This window comes from Athene cunicularia (genome assembly GCF_003259725.1).
Source record: "Athene cunicularia isolate RWA chromosome 26 unlocalized genomic scaffold, athCun1 chr26_part1, whole genome shotgun sequence".
NCBI classification, from domain to species: Eukaryota; Metazoa; Chordata; class Aves; order Strigiformes; family Strigidae; genus Athene; species Athene cunicularia.
In genome coordinates this window covers 1,794,362-1,814,560 of record NW_020799136.1, presented here as the reverse complement: position 1 = coordinate 1,814,560, position 20,199 = coordinate 1,794,362, and the positions used below count along the sequence as shown (strand labels likewise).

General features: G+C 51.0%; 1 protein-coding gene across 1 annotated transcript in view; it reads left to right on the top strand.

The window, feature by feature from the left end:
• Positions 1-19,782, top strand: part of PLXNA2 (plexin A2) — a 105,219-nt gene extending 85,437 nt beyond the window's left edge. Inside the window, exons 21-29 of the mRNA XM_026864207.1 lie at positions 552-698; positions 1,132-1,291; positions 1,665-1,768; positions 6,328-6,427; positions 8,640-8,830; positions 9,446-9,615; positions 11,558-11,770; positions 12,086-12,236; positions 13,091-19,782. Coding sequence (XP_026720008.1) covers positions 552-698; positions 1,132-1,291; positions 1,665-1,768; positions 6,328-6,427; positions 8,640-8,830; positions 9,446-9,615; positions 11,558-11,770; positions 12,086-12,236; positions 13,091-13,186 — 1,332 coding nt within the window. The 3' untranslated portion in view covers positions 13,187-19,782. The remainder of the gene's footprint in view (positions 1-551; positions 699-1,131; positions 1,292-1,664; positions 1,769-6,327; positions 6,428-8,639; positions 8,831-9,445; positions 9,616-11,557; positions 11,771-12,085; positions 12,237-13,090) is intronic.
• The last annotated feature ends 417 nt before the right edge of the window (positions 19,783-20,199 follow it).

Sequence of the window (20,199 nt, the reverse complement as noted above, 5' to 3'; positions counted from 1 at the left end):
AAGTCTTCCCTCAGACTTCAAGTCAAGAGGTGTAGTAGCGAGGCAGTTGCCTAAACCTGGGGCTGCTGTTACAGGGGCTGAGTCAAGCCTTTTGTGTTCAGTTTGGTTCAACCCTCAGCCTGGTGTAATTCTCATGTAATGGAGTTTCTGCTGCACCTCTTTACTACTTAGGAGAAATTCTCACTTACATCTCCGTGCCTGGGCTTCCATATTTTTTAACTTTATTTGTGGTTTTTGGAAACCCCACAGAATTTGCTCCATGGGAGTGAGCAATGAGATCAAGGTCTCAAATTCCGTTTTTTACAGCCATACAGATTCAGTAGAGATTTACCAAGCCAAAGACAACATACCCGTTGAGCCATAGAGCTCGTGGTTTTGGCTGTCCTGCCCGGGAGCTGCTGGGGGCCGAGCCTGGATTGCACATGTGCAAAAGATTGAGACTGTGGCTCTGCTGGAAAGGATCCTGGGCAAAACCCGTGTGCAGGCCGGTGGCCCTGGAGGAGATGCACCGTCACCTCTCTGTTAGGTTTGCTCTCTGTCTTGTTGTGTAGGAATGTGCTGGAGAGCCGCTCTTCATGCTCTACTGTGCCATCAAGCAACAGATGGAGAAAGGTCCGATTGATGCCATCACAGGAGAAGCCCGTTACTCCCTCAGCGAGGACAAGCTGATCCGGCAGCAAATAGAGTACAAGACTCTGGTGAGTGAGAGTGATCGTTGGAGAAGCTGCCACTGAATCGCTTCTGTCCTCCCTACTTGGGCATGAGCTGTTCTGACCTTTAGGCCGGTGATTAGGACATACCATGAAGTGCCAGTGCAGTGCAATAAAGCCTCTTGCTACTAGGCCTGTCCCCAAGTCAGCTGTGCCCCTCATTTGCAGGTACAAAGAGCTAAGGTTTTGAAAAGCAGGGCTTGAGGGGAGTGTTTTATCTCCCTGCGCCTTGAGCATTGCCCTCCCTCTAGCAAATGAAAATCCAGGGCTCCTATCTTAGTAATCGTTATAAAGATACACTAGCTGCAGCAGCAGTGGTGCAATTAGGGATGCAGCGGGGTTGTTGTGCATCTGGTTACAGCTCTCCTGGATGCTTAACTAAAGCCCTTCAGAACATGGTGCGGTTCTCCTTCCCTTCCAGATCCTAAACTGTGTGAACCCGGATAATGAGAACAGTCCAGAGATCCCTGTGAAGGTGCTGAACTGTGATACCATCACTCAAGTCAAGGAGAAGATCCTCGATGCAGTATACAAAAACGTCCCCTATTCTCAAAGACCAAGAGCTGTTGACATGGACCTGGGTAGGAGCTTCCCTGCCTCACAGGAGGGGCAAGATCAGAGAGGTTGATCAGTGATTCCGGGTGGGTTTTGCAGAGCCGGAAAACTAGAGCTCAGGCTGCACAACACCACACATGTTTGTGCCCCCTGAAAGCACGGGCACTGCTCCTGCTGAATAGGTTTTGAGCTCTGTGGGATCAGCTAATTGTCTGTTGACCACAGAGCAGATGATTCCTGAAGCCTCCTTCACTCTGCTGAGAATTGAGCTGTCTCTGGGTGCCCCTTTCTGGGAGGCTCCTCTGTCCAGTAGTTACTTGGGCCAGAAGTGGATAGAGCCTGTGAGTGCCTTTTCCCTCTCTGACCGTCGTGTCTGCCTGGTTTTTGCCTCTCCCGCAGAGTGGCGGCAGGGCCGGATAGCTCGTGTGGTCCTGCAGGATGAAGACATCACCACCAAGATCGAAGGAGATTGGAAGCGCTTGAACACCTTGATGCATTATCAGGTAAGAAAACAGCCCCAGCAGACAGCTCCCAGAAAGATGCTTGGAGGGAAGAAAAGAAAAGCAGAAATTTAATTCCCAAGTATGTCGTCTACCAAGAATAGACAGGGAGGTCACATTTGTATGATAAACCAGAAGGGTTCAATGTGCTTACACATTAGATGGGAAAGCAACCTTGTCATGGATCTTAAAGAAACTAGCAGAGTTGAAAATTGGCTAAATTAAACCCACCAGCCGTGCTAGTGAGATAGAGGGAGCAGTGGCGAGGGCTGAGCTGCTGCTGCTGGAGCTGCAGGGCCTGGGGAGGGAGGGCCCGTGGGGCTTGGGGTCTTCGTCGGAGGGGGCTGACACAGCGAGGGAGTGCTGCGGGGCAGGGCAGGGTGAGGCCAGGTCAGGAGAAGGTGAATGTCAAAAGCTGCTTCTTGACAGTGACGTCAAACCTCCTAAGCCCCAGGCCTGGTCTTCCAAGCCAAGTAATAGGAGTTTTGCCACTGAAATCATATAAAACGAAGGAGCCAGGCAGTGAAGATGCTCTGTTGTGCATCAGGCAGGGTTGGGTGAGGTGACCTAAGAAATTGTTGGCATCTTTAGCTTTTGCAGCATGCGTGGCCCAGCCCAGCCCAGGCTGCCCTGGCTAGGCGTGCGTCTGTTGGAAACAGGGAAAGAGAGGCAAAGGCAGAGCTAAGGAAGGTTTGGTTAAAGAGAATCAAAGGCTTTTACTCTAAAGCCTGTCTGCAGCAGAGGATAACTGCATTAATTGGGACCTGTAACCTACTACTGCCCATCACTACCTACACAGAAGTGTTTAGTATTTAATCTGGCATCTTCCCCTGTTTATACACCATCTCCAGTCCATCAGTGTGACTCACGCTGTGTAAGTTGAATGGGAGCCAGTATTGACGGGAGACATAATCAAGGAGCGAGGCAGAGGGAATGGCATCAATATGCGAAGTGCATGTAAAAAAAAAAAAAAAAAAAAAAAAAAAAACAACACCTCGAGGGTCAGCTTTTCCAAGCAGCCCGAAGGATTTAAGCAGAGATTACCGTAAAATGTCATAGGAGTTGTGCAGATGAATTCCATTGTTTCAAAAATGTGTTTTACCTGACAGTTGCAAGGGATTAACCAACATGCAGGGAAGCAGCGCGACTTTATTATGCCTTGATCTTTAAAAGTCATCTTAAGGAAGTCACAGGTGAAAACGCGTGTTTGTCTGATGCGTGTTGGGTGTGAGGGGAGGCAGTACTTTCATTTTAGTGCCTGGGGGAAAATCTGAGCCACAAGTTTACCCTTAAAATAAACAAAATCCTCGCAGCGCTCCAGATGTTGCAGCTAGTCCTGCCATTTGACTGTCAGGTTTGCTGTGGAACCAAGTAGAAGTTTGCTGCCAAACACCCGAACAGGTAGCAACTGCACTTGCCTCCCCCGGCTCTGGCCTGAGCTCTGCGCAGCCCCACGGAGCTGTTTCAGCCATAAAAAGAAGCCGAGTTCTCTGCACCGCAACAGAAATCATGTCAAGGCAGGGCTTTTGCCAAAAACAAACAGCGGTATTTTTTTTTTTATTATTATTCCTACCAGTTGGTTTTTGGTTGGTTTTTTTTTTCTGTTTGAGTAATAAATGTTTTTATTAGGTATCAAAAATACAGATGCTCCAGGACTACACAGTAAAACAAATATGTGGGCAAAGGCACAGCTTAGAAAAGGGTATAAAATCATTTGAGTTTCAAGCACCGCTGCCTCACCATTTTAACAGGAGTGTTACATATAAAACAGATGTGGTTCAAGCCATAAAAATGAAATCTAGATTCCTCCAGCTTCTAGAGGACTAGTGCAGATGATTTCTAAATTTCTGGAAAACAAAACAAAACAAAACAAAAAAACGGCTCTGTCAAGCTTGTCTTTTATGTAAAGACAAGAGCTGCCTTGTCTTTATTCTGGTCTGAAGGCAAAGTGACCTCTGGGTTTGCAGGCGGCGGCTGGGGATGTGCAGCCCGTGTTTCCCCCCGATAACGCCGGGTGTTTTGTGATCTTTTGGAGCGATGCTGGTCCCTGGGAGCAAGCGCTGCGGCACAGCCCAGGACCCGCCCGCTCCCCGCGGCCTTGCCCCCCTCCTGCTCTCTGGGGTCCGTTTGCTCCGCAGCCCCGTTCCGGCAGCCCCCGGGTTCCGACTCCTGCCAGGGACCAAACCAGCCTCCTCCTCCTCCTCCTCCTCGCCGTGCTCCGGGCCAGGGTGGGGAGGCTCTGCAGAGGACAGTGATTTAATTCCAAGAGTTTCTCAGCTCCACGCATGGCTGCTGGATTTTGACACTATTACGTTTGTTTTCTACATGTTTGGGATGATAAAAATACAACATATATCTGCATCAGCCCATAAAATGTATTTTTCATGGGAAGCCTTCGCATGCAGAAGCCGGATTGGGTTTAAAAAGAAATATTAATCTCCCTGTAATATTTTTGAACCACTTCATAGAATTATATAGAGAACTGTATTCCTGCTGCTTATTTCTTCATTTATAAAAATAGATGTATAGGTTAAATAGGGGTAATTCTTTGTTAAATTCTCTGGAGCTTTTAAACCGTATTGAAAGGAATTGTATTACATTTGTGTGGTATCCTTTTGGTTTCACGCCTATTAAGCTCCATGGGAAAGTCTCACCCTGCATGGCTTTACTCAAGAGAAATGAAACACTGAATTTAATATCAAATGATTTACAGTGGCTCATGCAGGGTTAACTCCGAGGCAGCAGAGCGTGAATACCTGTCAGCCACTGTGAGTCTGAAAGGGCCGAGAGACCAGAAAACTATTTTAAAGGAAAAATTAGAAGCGGAGAGGGAAGATTTGTGTGGAAAATGAGACTTAGGAGCTGAGGGTGGCGTGGACGTGGAGGTGGCATCCTCACCGCATCCTCGCCACCCCACGCAAATGCAGCATTATTGTCTGGGCTTCTCCGCTGCTGCTCTCCCCTGCTCCAGGTTTTATTTTTCTTTAAGGTGTTTTGTGCAGCCTGTTTCCAGCTTGTAGAAGAATCAGAATATTTATAAAGTTGTAAAACAGCCAGCCAGCTTCGCAGGCGTCTCTGGGGTTTTATGGGAGTGTGGCAACAGCAGAGCAAGATGGGAAACGAATGTGTGTTACATCTGATGCTAATTTGCACGCTGGTATTTTTTTAGCTGACAAGAGCCATTCGACCCAAAATTTAGAGAGTGAGAGTGCTCTGTGTGTGCGTGTGGAATTTTTAATGCCTCTCTCCCAGTTAACCACAGCCTCGGTGGCAACAGATCCCGGCATGGGAGCACCCTGGGCTGCCGGCACACTCGGGTTTCTCCCCAGTGACACTGAACTGAAGTGGCAGCTGATAAACAGCCCAAAAAATTAATATCACCGCTGATTGTTTCTTCCATTGACTTAATAAATTGGATGAAGTGAGACAGGAGGAAATAACAGAGGTGGTTGAAGTGTTTTGCTTAGAAATATCTCGCTTTTGTACTGTGAAACACAAGTGACTCTTATGCCCGCTATTACTGGCAATAATAATAACTCACATTTACATGAAACCTTTCATCTGAATGGAACCCGAAGCCTTGAAGGCAGCGCAGAGCCCTGTGCTCAGGTCACCTCGCAGCGGCAGGCGTTGTACTAACACCCCTTCTGCTGATCGTGCGAGGAGATGCTTGGAGGGAACAAAATCCAACTGCTACCCTGGGGCTTACCCGTACGTAGGGATGGTGCCGAGTCCCTCGCAGGGCTCCTGGCAAATAATGGAGGACTTCGCCCCAAAAGCAATTTCTTTTGTCCAGCTCCTCTAACGTGTTGGCTGGGCCCCGGCGGGTCCATCAGCCGGTGAGACGCGGCGGTTCCGCGCTCTGCTCCCGTGCTGCGCTGCACCGCGGGCCACGAGTTCACAATTAAAAGACACTCAGGCCTGTTCCCTGGAAACCTGCAGATTCTTAATTAAGGGAAATAAGTTTAAAAACTTCCAGCAACTACTAGATTTATAGGGAGGATAAAATTAAACATGGCTACTAAAATCTGCTGTAACAAAATCTTGTTAGCACTAATGTTCATTTATAGTTTGACTTCCCAGCATTTAATTCCTTCTCTGGTGCAGTAGAGGGACTGACAATTTAATACCCTGAAAGATGGCTTTATGACTTGCTCAGCTGTAAATCAAACTTTTAAAGTTCCTAAAAATTGCTAAAATAAAAAATGGTTTAATAGGAATGTTTTATGGCCCATAACGTTATTATAGCCGTTTTATTCCCTCTGCATTGTTACTTTAATTGGATCACAACAATTCTTGAGATTCTCATTTTTATTGGATAAAACGTAATCTTAAATCAGGACGACCAAAAACATCTTCAGTACGTCTTTTGATTTATCACTCCTTTCCTTCAGTGCCTCGCTGTAGAGCTGCTGCTGACCCACACAGAGCTCGGCCGGGCCCTCGGTACCCCCGTCCCGTGGCGGCAGCCCCCTGCCCAGCCTGGGGACCCTGGTACCTGCGTCTGCAGCGTGAGCAGCCGGATCCTGGTCATCATTTCTTCTCCCCCTTTGCCTCCCCAGGTATCAGACCGCTCAGTCGTGGCTCTCGTTCCCAAACAAACCTCCTCCTACAATATTCCTGCCTCTGCCAGTATATCCCGGACTTCTATCAGTAGATACGGTAAGAAGCAGTTCAGTGCTGGCACAGTGGCTCACGGGTGGTGACTGGGCATTGCTCCTGCTGCCCAGCACCAGCATGTCGTGCAGCTCACACCTTTACAGGGGAACTAGCGGATGGGGCTGGGGTTGAAGCTGCCTTTGTTGCAGGAAAGCAACACCTTAAGGGAATTAGGTGGGGGAAAAGCAGCAGCTTCCCCCGAAGAGCCACACCACGTCAGCCAAAACGAAAGTACGTTCGTGTCCCAGGCAGAAAAATGCCCTTGGTTTTTGCAAAGGCTTTTCCATCTATGAGCAGAACAGCAAAAAGACCAGAGAAGCTGAGAGGAAGGAAAAGGAAATGCCAAGCATGTGAGCAGCCCTTGGAAATGTGGGTCTTGGAAAAGCCCAGGGAGAGGGTTTTGGCTCAGAGGGGATGGGTGCTGCGGAGCAGCCGTGGGGCTCCCGCTGCAGCAGAGCAGCTTTGTGTCCCTTGCACGTCCGCGTGAGAAAAGCCTGCTCCCTTCACCTCTTTCTTGAAGTGGAGGGTCCCGAATTCTTAGCTAATGGGTCAAAAATGGGTAACAGCAATCTTAACTCAGCGTGCTGGGCTGCACACACCTGGGAATTTGGTATTTGCATAATAATGGGGCTCGGCACTTCATGGAGGGTCCCTGAAGACACTGCAGCCTGAGTGAATGAGTCCGCAAGGTGCCAGGTGTGTATTTATAGCACTAAATCCACAATAATAGTAATAATACACTTCCATAAAAGGCAGCAGTGGCAAAATCTCTTAATACGCTGATCTCCTTCATTATCTTGCATTTTGCAGAGTGTTTTACAAACAAGAGGACTCCTGACAAACCCGTCTCCTTCTCTTGTTTATAGCTCCCAAAATAACGTTTTGGGGTTTTTTTCTCAAGCAAGAGTTCTGAGGAGCCACCCACAGGAGAGTCTTTAGGCAAAAGCCAGGAGAAAAGGCCTTTCTCCCTGCGAGGTGCAGTCCACCCGCGTGCCCAGCACTTCTCGTTCTTCGGGGGATGGAAAAAACAAGACTGGGTCACAGAACCCGAGTCCTCAACGCTCACTGATCTGTGGCAGATGGAAAAGCTTTTGCAAACTCCCAGTGCGAACTATCATCATTGCTCATGTTAAGATTAATATTTCTAATTGTGCAGACAGAATTTCAATGAGATACTTATTTACTTCCCCCGTTATATATCAGTGCAGAGCTGTGTTTAAAAATAGAATTACTAGATGCTTCCCTAGCTGTCCCCCTGTCTGTCTCCTTAATTACATCAGTTGGAGTACTCATTTATCCAAGCCTTAATCAGAGATGAAAATCTAGCTAGTTTGGTAATGACTTGCATATTTCCCTTGGCTGATTTGTGATTGATCCCCTCACTCTCGATGAGGAGGGTGAGCTGCGAACTGGAGGCTAAACTTGAGAAAATGCACGAGGTTCCCAGAGAACAAAGAAATTTAGTGAGAAGAAAAAACCCGACAACGCATGGTTGGGCTACACAGCCCCGTGTCTCGGCTTGAGGACACCGTGGATGGGATCCAGGGAGGCACGTTCTTTGGGAAGTTAAATAGATCTCACAGCCCTCCATGATTTCTGAGCAATTAAGTGAAAAACCTTTGTCTGATTCCCTTTGAGCTCCCCTTTCCCTGCCGGGAGGAGGCAGAGGCAGGGGCAGCGGGGAGGCCGGGATGCAGGACTGGCCTCGGGCTCTGCAGTCAGTGCTCAGCATGAGCCCTTGTTGCTCTAATGAAAGCCTCAAGGAGAAGAACAGCAGTTTCTTCTGCCCTTTGTGCTGGTTGTGCTGGGCAGCTTGTTATTGTTTAAAAAATGCTGGCATCAGGACTCCGGTGCTGCAGGAACTGGTGCCCAGGGTTAATGTGTGTGAGCTGTGACTCATGGAGGAATCATGTGTGGACCTGTGTTATTGAGTTCACATAAGTGAAGGATGTGAACGGAGCAGAAAAGTCCATGTCTGAGTGTGAAAAGAGAAAGGCTCGAGCCTGAGGGACTCTGTTCAGCAAAGACCAACACGTACCTTTGGTAAACCCCGAATTTTGTCGGTGCCTGGGCGGTACTACAGTTCATTACGCCATAAAAAAGCCAGTGCAGATGATTTTGTTATTAATGAGCATGGTGGGATCACCGAGGAGAGACAGTGCAATGAAAAAGGGGTTTGCTTTGAGCGTGACTGACTTCTCTTCCCGTCCGTCAGACTCCACCTTCCGCTACACCGGCAGCCCCGACAGCCTGCGCTCCCGGGCCCCCATGATCACCCCCGACCTGGAGAGCGGGGTCAAGGTCTGGCACTTGGTCAAAAACCACGACCACGGCGACCAGAAGGAAGGAGACCGGGGCAGTAAGATGGTGTCTGAGATCTACCTGACCAGGCTGTTAGCTACAAAGGTAAGTGCCATGTGCTGAATTCGCTTGGGAAATGCATAGGATGGTCCCTCTCAACACTTGCCAGGGGGCTTGTGCAGCCCCTAATGATGCCCAGCTCCCGGGGTGGGGGACTGTCCCCATGGGGCCTTCCTGGGCCCTGGGGGTTGGTGTCTGCTGGAGCAGTGATAGAAACACAGCCCAAATTTCCTCACACTGCAGGGTGATTGCTGCAATACTTCATTCTTCTGCGTGGTACTAAAACACAAAGAGTTGGGGAGACGCAGCAGTGCCTGTAAATATTTAACCAGTTTCCTTGGCGAGAGAGAGTTTTCCTGCCTTTCACCATGTGTTCATCGCTGTAGATAACGCAGATTTGCTTTTGAAAGCAAAATAAATTGTTTCAGGTTAGAAATAAAGAATAAGTAGCTGCAAGCTGGAGCGTTCCCCCGGGGTCCTCCGGCAGCGCAGTCGGTGTTCGGAAAGCCCCGACCTTGCTCGCTCTTGGGGGGTCCGTGGCGGCACTTTGCGGGGCTGCGCCGAGCTGGTGACACCATCTGGCATCTCTTCTGCCACCGCCGCGTGGCCGAGCGGGCACCCGCCCCCCCCCTTCACCTTCTTGGTGGCTGCTCCCATTAGGGTACGCTGCAGAAATTTGTGGACGACCTGTTTGAGACGCTGTTCAGCACCGTGCACCGCGGCAGCGCGCTCCCGCTCGCCATCAAGTACATGTTCGATTTCCTGGATGAGCAGGCGGACAAACACGGCATCCACGACACCGACGTCAGGCACACGTGGAAGAGCAATTGGTAAGGGTGGAGGAGGAGGGTGGAAGGGGAGGCAGACCTGAGTGTTGAGCAATTGTTTGTGTCCTGGGGAAGAGCAGAGATGGGGAAGAGCTGTGGGAAGGCTGGGAATAACCGCGTCCCATAGCTCCAAAGCATGAGATGTGCCGCGAGGCCGAGTTAATGCTTGTCACAGAATCACTGAGATTGGAAAAGACCTTGAAGATCATCTAGTCCAACCACTAACCTCACACTGGCCGTTCTCACCGCTGCTGCCCCGTGCAGACGGGCAGTGGGTCTGATACTGGCTCGTGCCGCCCCCGTGCACACACGAGCCGAAACCCCGGCGCGGTGTTAAACCACGGGCCCAGCGCTCCCCGAGCCCTCCACCCGCGGGAGCTGGGCGCTGGCCTGGGGCTGGACATCCACAAACCTGGACTTTGGAAATCGCTGGCTTTGCAGAGCTGCTGTGGTAGCGAGAAGCAGGGCTCCCTGCCCGCACTGCCCTGCCTGCACGACCGTTGTGTCGTGAGCTGGCAGGGGAGAGCTCGGTGGGCGCCTGCACCTTCCCCATCGCTCCGGGCAGCAGCTGGAGCAGCGGGAGGAGGTGGCAGGGAGGGAAGGAGCCAGCCCCACGTGTGGGCGACATGGACTGCGGCTCGGTCCAGCCTTCTCCAAACAATGGAAGCTCTCACATCTCTGCCTCTGCTGTTATTTTAGGATTAAATGCTCTGTGGGTTAGAAATTTACTTCTGCGAGGAAGAAAAAAAATGCACAACAAATCGTTGCTCCCTGAAGATTTTTGTATTTTCCCCCCAAGTCCCTCATGGTTTAAAGGGCCTCTAATCATCACGGCTGCAAAAGCTTGAGTTCCCTGCTAAGGCTGTGGGAAGCTAAAAACAATTTATTTAAAGCCTTAGAAGAAGGAGTTATTAGGATAAAAACTCTCGAATCACAAAAAAAAAAAAAAGAGATGAGACTTCTTAAAGCAATAAAAAAGTGTCAACTGGCAGAGTTTGGTCTGCCAGAGCCATCAGACCACATGAGCCCTGGTCCTTCCCTCTGCCCTGGGGACCTCAGGACAAGGGCGAAAATTTGGTCTTGGAATAAGCTCTGCTGAGCACTTCGGTCAGCTGCAGCACTCCCGAAAGGGAATTTTTGTGGGGAGATGGGAGAAGGCTTATGCCCCTGGAGCAGCTGAAAGCAAAAGGGTGGCTTGGGAGAGAGAGCTGGGCTAAGCTGGGGATCAGGGGAGCTGGCGTGTGGGCATGCGGCCGAGCTGCCTGCCTGCAGTGAGGCAAGAGTTAAGGCTGAAGCCTTCGGTGCAGCTCGCTGGATGGAGAGAGCCGGGACTTGAAAGGTAGTAGAAAGCAGCAGCTGTTTTTTTGATCCTGCTATACAGCCAAAGAAAAAAGGAATAATAATTCCCCTTTGATTGCAAAGGCCTCGGGATTTGGGGACAAAGCCTCTGATGCCTGCTGCACCGCTGGCAGGTGCTGGACTGCTGAGCGGCCGGACGAGAGCCCTGTGCTGCAGCCGCCCGCTGGACAGAGGCGGTGGAAGGGGCAAATCCGGGGGAAGGGGCAAACCTGGTGGAAGGGGCAAACCTGGTGGAAGGGGCTCCTCACCCGGCGAGGGGCCGCTCACCCAGTGCCACCAAACGCCGCTCGCCTCTACCCCGGCACGGCCAGCCCTCCCTCAGCGCCTGTGGCCCACGGGGCTCTCGCCACTTCACCTCCCCGTGCAGGAGCAGACCCCGGAGCAGCTCCCGGGGTGCAGCAGGACCCATCACAAGCAATCGGGGCAGCACTGGGCTAACTGGTGTTTGACAGACCTGGCCCAGCTCCTAATCAGATTATTGCCACTTCCCAACATTTGTATTCTGCTTGGGAACACAAGCCGCAGCAAATGTCCTTTCCTAACCTTTGTCTTAACATCTAATTTTTATTTCTTGATCTCCCTGCAGCCTCCCTCTCCGATTCTGGGTTAATGTAATCAAAAACCCCCAGTTTGTGTTCGATATCCACAAAGGCAGCATCACGGACGCCTGCCTCTCTGTTGTGGCTCAGACCTTCATGGATTCCTGCTCCACCTCGGAGCATCGCCTGGGCAAGGATTCCCCCTCCAACAAGCTGCTGTACGCCAAGGACATCCCCAGCTACAAGAGCTGGGTGGAGAGGTGAGCGGCAGCGCGCGGGCAGCCGCGGCGTGGGTGCAGGGCTGGCCTGGGTGCCCCAGTGCTGCCTGGCCCCCCCGTGCTGAGCAGCTTTGCTCTCGGCGGCCGCTGATGCAGGAGGGTGGCTCTGGCAGCGCAGCGCCGAGCATCGCTGCTCTTCGTTTCAGCTTGTTACAAACCAGGATCCTGTTTCGCTAGATGTAAGCACAAAGCAAAATGATGTCCTTTTCCCTGCAGAGCTCGGTTTAGATCTCACGAAGAGGGGCGTTCTGAGCCCGCGTGTTCCTCACGGCCTCCCTCGGCCTTTCCTTCCCGCAGGTATTACGCGGACATCGCCAAGCTCCCCGCCATCAGCGACCAGGACATGAACGCCTACCTCGCCGAGCAGTCGCGCCTGCACTCCGCCGAGTTCAACATGCTGAGCGCGCTCAACGAGATCTACTCCTACGTCAGCAAGTACAGCGAAGAGGTGGGTGTCCCCCGGGGCGGGCACGGCGGCGATGCCACCCCAGAGCTCCTTCCTCCAACCCTGTCCTTGATGCAGCACGACCGTAGCCGGCACCGCTGCTGTTCTCTTGGCGTGCAAAGAGGTTCAGGTCCTGGCCATGCCTGTAGGACATTTCCCAGGAGGACTGGGAGATAAAATGTTGTGGGAGCAACTGGATTCCTCAGCCTTGGCATACGCCCAGTGCAGCCCACTCTTAAATGCAGTGGGAAATCGTCATGACCCAGTGAAGCTCCCCAGAAACATCCCTGTCTTTTGGGAACAGCGTGGTACAAATCCCATGGTGCAGTGACGCAGACTCCTGTTTGCAAAGAATCCCTGGCAGCGAGAGCTCCTTTAATGAATGCATCACTTGAGACCAAGTTCTTGCCATCTGTTCCACCCCTTCATTTCAGTGTAAGAAGAACCTGGTTTGCAATTATGTCCGTTAAAAGGCAGGGTTTTGTCGTTGAATCGCATGTATGCCTTTGCGATACAATGCCACGGCTGTTTTCTGATGAGGGTTTAAAAACCTCATCACTTTCGTGCTAAACGAGACAAGACACGTGGAGCCCAAGGTATAGGAGTGGGAACGGTTGTGGTGTGTGGGTACCGTGCACCGAGCCGTCCAACAAATCGGTGAGCGCGGCTGCGGCACGGCGAAGCGCTCGTCGCGTTGTTCGCCATCCGTTATTTAAGCTTCACACATCCACATGCCAAGTTGCTCACATCTTGCTGCCCACCCACCTCTACCACCCCCTCTCGCACACTGACTTCTTTCTCTTTTTTTTTTTTTTTTCTTTTCCTTCTCTCTCCCTTTTTATTTTTTTCTGCACCAGCTCATTGGGGCTTTGGAGCAGGATGAACAGGCACGTAGGCAGCGTCTGGCATACAAAGTAGAGCAACTTATTGGTGCCATGTCTATTGAGAGCTGAAGAAAGGTTGCGGTGCTCACAGACGGCAAAGGGCAGAGGGTTGCCCAGACTCTCGGGAATTAAGAGGGAGAACAGGAAAGAAAGGCGCTGGACACACATAAATACCAAGGCTCTTCTGGAGGGAGCAGAGACTGGCCCAAGGACTGAGTGTTCAAAATCGTACAGGATCCGGTTTGAAAAGGCAGGAAGAAAAAAAGAAAAAAAAACAACAAAGCATCTCAAAGTCAAACCAAGACGGATCACTTCTTCAAGTATACATGGAAAGAAGGAACCTGGAAAGTCTGGATGTCTCCATGACTGCTGCTTTGCATGAAAATTGTTTGATGTATATTAGAAAATAAAACTTTATTTAAAGTTTTTTTTTTTTTTTTAAAAAAAAAAAAAAGAAAAAGGAATAAAAAAAAGAAGATAAATAGAGCAAAAACCACAGAGGCCACAGAGATAATCCTGGCGACAAGATCCAGCTCTGAATCCTGTCCTTGAGACACTCCCGAGGACGTGGCTCGGGGGCTCTGCGAATGGACTCTTACACCAATTGGAAAGTCCGGAAAATGGAAATTTTCCTCTTTTTGGGATCTTACAAAAATTATGAGCACAAGTTTGCACCACACCTTTTTACACAAGTAAAATAGCAGTTTAGCCAGAGAATAGTTCAGTGGCTGAGGAACTTATAGGCACTAGAAGAAACTTTACCTGAATTGCAAAACCATCAGATCGTCCAACCTGTCTTGAAATCCAGCTTTATCTATGTATTTATATAGTGTCAATATATATATATTTTTTTTAATTCCCATTTACTGTCGAACGAGGAGAGATCTGATTTTAAACGCTTTCCCCTTTCCCCCCCGTTCCGCCTGGCTGGGTGCTGCGGGTGCCGCCGAGCAGCAGCGGCCGCCCCGCCCCGCTGGGCAGAGCCGGGATGGAGCCTCCTCGGTTGCGTTTTGGTGGCGGTTTCTGGCAGCTGCCTCTGATTTCTTGCAGTAAAAACCAACAAACCCCCAATGTTTACAGTGAGCGATACTTGAAAAGACTCGACGTAGCGAGATATTTATTGCTTTTCTGTTTGACCTGCAGAGTTGATCAGCACAGGCTCCCTTTGAGTTTCTCTGCCAGCGTTCGCAGTGTCGCCCGGGGTCAGGCGCAGGACTTGTATTTCCACTAGGGAGGGGAAGGAAATCTTTGCTCTAGGCAAGGGAAAACCTCAACCAGCACTCCACAGGCCAGCTAGCGCTGCTGTCTTGTCTCCGTCTCAGTGTCTCGTTGTCATATTCAGTTCCTCGTTGGCCCCGGCGACGTGTGTTCTTGTGGCCAGTGATGGGCAAATGTTTGTGAGTGTTATTTCTTTCAAAGACACCAAAGCTTATGTGTGTCCCTTTGTAGAGCGCCAGGAGGGGAAGGAACGCTGTAAATATTTCTCTCTGTAATAAATATTGATATTTGTGCAGGCCGCAGTGGGGAGGACAGGGCGATTAGGTCTAATGGAAAGACAAGTATTGACTGCATGAGCTTGGCAGTGGCAGCAAAACAGCTCCCAGGCTCTGCTCAGCCCTGCCCGGGCAGTGCCGCGCCGGACTGGGGCCTTAGTTTGCAGCCAGTGTGTGTTGAAGGAAAAATCCATTTTCAAATCCATCCCCCTCCTCCACCGTTCCTGCCCAGAAGAGCCCGGGAGGGTCCCCACGGGCTCCCCGTGCGCTGGGAGAGCTGCCGGCTTTTGGTCTCGAGATGCCGTCCTGAGGGGAGCCAGCACCAGGGGAGAAGCATGGAGAGAAATACTCAGGAAACTTATTAATTTTATTACCGTTCAGTAAAAGCCATGCCAAGTCCACTTTCTTTTGGTAATCCACTTCTCAGAGTTTCTCTGGGCCCTGTTAATACTCTGGAAGAAAATACTAACGATAATGATCAACCTTGTGCAATAAGTTCTTGACATTTACAACAGCCCGAGCTTTGTAACTGGAGGACTTGGATTTACTGAGACACGAGGGAGCTGGCAGGAACAGAGGGACCGAGAAGCAGAGCAGGATTCGCAGTGCCCATTATCGGGAGAGTTCCCTTCCCGGGGATCCCTCTCCCTCACAGTGAATCTAACGTCAAAGACAGAAAATGTGCAAATGTCTGGGTTGTCCTGTTAAAGTCTGCCGGGTGGAGCCCAGCGCCTCGGCCGTGGTGAAGGAGCCGTCATCGCCCGCCCTGCTCTTTGCTGCTGGTGTTACAGGGGATCGCAGAGTGTCAGGTTTTGAAATCCTCCGGGGCTCATTTTCTCCTGGTTTCTGTCACTGCTGCTCACAGCGATCCGGCACGCAGCTGGTGTGAGCGATCTCCAGTTCTCTGGTCTAGTTGTGGTCGTTGTTTTGGCTAGTCGTATTCAGAGCATTCACCAAATTCTGACGGTACTCTGAAACCCAAAGAAAGCTCTCCGCATGCTTTCCAGTTTCCAAACGTGTCTTAAGTGTTAGTCTGAACCGTTGTCTGTGCGGGATTCACAAAACGTGAGTTCTGCCCAAAGCAAAGACCTGGCTTTTCATCACCTGGGTGTTGGTGAATGTGTGCTTGTCCCACAGCCCGAGTCAGGGCCTCCTCGTCCCCTTTTCTTCACATCTATTTAAGAGGCTTTTGCGTTTTTAAGCCTGTTTTCCTCCTCCTGCTCTCCACCGTCGGGGCAGGAGCACCCTATAAGCAAACCTGTTGTCATTCCCCCCTCCTCGGTATTTTCTCAGCCGTCCCCCGGGTTTGTCGGGCTGTGCTGAGGGAGGGTTCTGCAGGCACCCAGCGGCGATGCCACCGACCAGTCGCTTTCCCACGTGGGTTTTGGCTGCCTGTTCCCCCGTGGGCAGGCGGCAGGAGATGGGGGCACACGGGAGGTCCCCCTGCTCGGGATGCTCCGTGTGCTGCCTGGTTTGCCCCTTAGCAGCCTCTCCCCCTACTGCTGGCAGGAGCCTGCGAAAGGGCCCGTAAATTGGGATTATCCTGGAAGGTAAAGGTGAGGGGGAAAAAGAGAAATAATTGCAGAGCCCAGAGGGATTGGTTTGTGAGCAAGGATTAAAAGAATCCAGCATGTCCAAGCTGGCTCAGCGCAGGGTCTGTATTCCATGAATACCCCAGAGCACTAAGGAGAGAAGTGGACAAGTGAGTTTATTTTCTGTGCAAGTTGAGCAGAGGAGGAAAGGGAAAGCAGCAGGGGCACTTTGCAAACCAGTGAGCTATTACACTTTTGACTGACTTCCGAGGGAAGCGGCAGAAACATCTCTGCTTCCCTCATCTGAAAAGGCGTCAGCAGGATGGTGTAGGGAACGGCACCGTGCTGAAATAACCCGCCACGGGTCTGCTCGTGAGGGTCGACATGAATTATGGATCTTTACAGGCAATTATACGGAATGAAGCAACATATCCCCTTGGAGCAAAGTGCTTGTAATCTATTGCCTTGTTCGAATCCGACTTTTCAGTTACTCCTTTGGGAAGAGGAAGCCTCAGATCTCACATGGCGTTTTCTTCGCACTTGCAGCAAACTGGACTCGAGGTTTGGTCAGGAGGGGGCAGTGACTTTGCCTTAGATGAAATGATTTCACATCCCTCTCATTGCCCCCTTCCTCCTACAAGGCCGGTTGGTGTTTGGATTCTCCAGATCACTTCGTTTCAGGTATTTCGACATCAAAGTGGGAGACGTCATTTTTCCGGAATCTCTCTGCCTGGTGTCACTGCTTAAATAATTCCATTTAATCTTCTGCTCATGAGCTATCAAAGCACCCACTCCAAGGGGGAGCAAGGTGCTAATCAAACGCTTCTCCACCTTGAAAGCCTTTATTAAAAACCCATATACAAGAGTCTAACTTATAGGCAAGCTTGTCTCTGCATGAGCCCCGCTGTGGAGCACCACAACGCTGCAGCCCACCAAAGTACAGAGGATGTGGACGTCAAATAGTCCACGCTTTGCCATTAAGGACACGTTTATATTCAGAGGGAGACGGGAGAAATCAGCATGGCCAAAGTGCCGGAGCCCCAGTGGGATCCAGCATGGACCAGTCTGCTGCTGCGTGAAGACCCAACCATGGGAACCAGCGCTGAGAAGCAAAATCACTGCCACGGCCTTGGTGCTGGTGGGCAGCGTCCCGGGCAGTGTCGGGGAGGTTTGTCCCTGAAGGATAAGGTGCCTTCTCCCGGGGTCACGGTGCTGTGGCACAGGGGGGGATGGCGAGTGCAGCCGCTCGAGGCGGTGGCAACAGAGACCTTCATCACAGCAGTGCCTTCAACACACTGTCTTAAAATCCTAATGGCCCATCCCCACATACTCTCCTACCTTCAACTGGACTTCACCAAAAATGTCATAACGTAGGAAACAATTCGGGTGGGCACGTGGAGGACAAAAAGCAAGAGGGCTTAAAGCTCTGGGGTGGCGTTCCCGAGCGCTGTTGACTCCGAGCTCCTCGGCGAGAGTCGTTTAAGTCTGTGCGGAAAGGGTCAGAGCCCTTCCCTCCTCCGGCGGGCACCACCTACACACGGGGTCATTTCCAGAAGTCCCGAGCAGCCAGCGAGGATGAGGAGCACCGAGCTGCCCACTGCCCTCGCCCCGTCCGCAGGGCAGCAGGTTGGCAAAGGGCAGAGCAGCTCCCGGCACGGTCCCTGCGATGCTCCGGTCCAAGCCTGTGCCTCCAGCCTGTTCCCTGACAGCAGCCCAGCTGCGTTCTCGCCTCTCACTGGCTCTTCTCCATCCAGTCACAGTGCTGTCAGAGCTCACCTGGCCGGGGACTCGGCTCGCCAAACGAAATGAATCTAAAATAGACTGACTTGAATAAGCTGGGGCATCAGGGAAAGCTCACGAGTGACTGTACCCTGGAGAGAAGAAAAAAATATTCCGAGAAGGATAAAAAACTGACATCAAAGATGCATTAAAATGCTTCAGCCATCCTGTTTCAGAATTGCGTTTGTAGGATAAACCGCAGCCGATAACCTGTTGTATATAGTTGTGTGCGCTGGGTAGGGCTGAGGGGGCAGCCCCGTCCGTAGTGAATGTGTCTTCAGTGCAAACACCCCCATCGCCCCGGCCTCCTCCCCGCCTCCGCCCCAGGCCAGGAGGCAAAGCACTGGTGACAGCTATGAGGCCACCCATATCCACGTGGACAGGATGTATGTTGTTTTTTTTTTTTTAATTAGACGTTTCTGTGTGGAAATACCGGAGTCAGAGGTGCCGGTGTGCGCTGGGAGGAAGGTGCCATTCAGGACCCTTTGAGCTGAGCAACCCTGAATGTGCAATTTAAACGTAGGCTGGTCAGATTAGATTTGAAGGGGTAAAGGAGAGGAGTCTTCGAAGGGATTTTCGCTGCCTGGAAGGCTTTGTGCAGAGCTTCTGTTCACCAGGAGAAAGCCCCAGCCTGTTGTGGGCAAGGCAGGGCTGCGGGTGGTGCCTCCACCTTCCTGGCTCCTGGCAGAAAACGCTGGGTCTTGGCACACACCCGGCAGCCCGGGTGCTTCACTGGGTGCTGGGGGCCGTGGCGGGAGGTGGGGGGCGAGGGCAGCGGGGCAGCACAGACCGACTGCTCCCTGGCTGGGAAAGCGGCTCCTCGTCCGCTGCGGCTGCACCGGGAGCAGCTCGAAGGCAGCTGAGGGTGTTTCGGCCGGGCTGTGAGCACGGCGGTGTCTGTGTGCTCGTTCTTTGAGATCCCCGTTTTCCCCCGTGTTACCCATTCCTCTCCTTCTTTCTTTGTAAAAGTGGAATATAATACCGAAAAAAACAGACGTTCCTGCAGCGCATAAGAACACGCTCAAAAGACCCGCAGGGTCCATCCAGTTGCACGGACAATATCCCAAACTCTGGGCCTCCCGAGGCTGCCAAATCAAATACGAGATCTCCTGTATGGCCTTTCCTTTGAGATTTTGAATACCTCTCTTTCAAATAAGCTTGGAAGTTTATGCAACAGCTTCTCCATCAGATGTTTCCATCTCACGAACTGGGCAGCAGGAAGAGGAGCCGTCGGAAAGTTCATTTGCTGATGAGCTGATTTTGCCGAGTTATTTCGTAGCTTCAGAAGATACCGGCAGGAAAATTTCCTTCTCATTGAGGAGTGTTTCTGTGTTCATGGCACCTCGGGGGCTCTTACGGAGAGCGGTGGGAAGCAGCAAGGGGAAGGGAAATGTACAGGTACTAAAGCTTCTGGAGTCCCCAGAAATGTCACAGAAAGTAGAGATATCAGCCGTGGAACAGATGCTGATTTCTTCTGCCCCTCTCCTTAAAATAAACACACGCCAGTTTTTAGGGGACTTGTGTATTGGCAGGAATAATGAATTGGTTGGTGTCCGTACCCATTCCACCGTATCGTTCTCTGGCTCCTCCCCTCCCCATTATACTTGACACACTGGAGTTCTGTATTATATTTTTTTTAAGATGATTGTCTGTTTTTTTGTTGTTTTTACAAGTGTTGTGGAAAAAAAAAAAATGTAAGAAAGTTTAAGTATTTAAAAATGTTCCAAGGAAAAAGGGGGTTTTGTTATTATTCTAATATATTATTGTGTACCTATTGTAAATATGAAACACTCCTATTTTGCAAGCCAAGGACTCACTTTGTACTGTTGTTATATATAAATAAAGTTTACTGGTTAAAAAAGCCCTCCTGAGCGGGTCCTTGTTTTCTGACATGTGCCGTGTGGCATTTGCTGTGTATTTGTGAGAAATATTTACTTACTGAAAGTAAGTAAAAAGCGGCGCGGGTGAGGCTGTGGCCGCCCTTGCCGGCCTCTCTGCTCTTCAAGAGCCATCAGCACAGTTTCAGCATCGTTGCTCGCTGGCCTCGAGCTCAGGAATGTCCTGTGAGACGTGGTAGTTCATCCCCTCACGAAAAGGGGTCGGGGGGGGCTGAGATGTCTCCGAGGAGCATCCGTCCTCGCAGGCAGCCCTACGGACCGCGGGAAATACCCGGCACTTCCACTCCAGCCAGGGAAGGAGCAGGCAAATGCTGTTGACAAATAAAAGGCCTGGATGAGTTCTTCGTGTTTTCCCCTCCTTGAAATTATCAGTCCTTAAG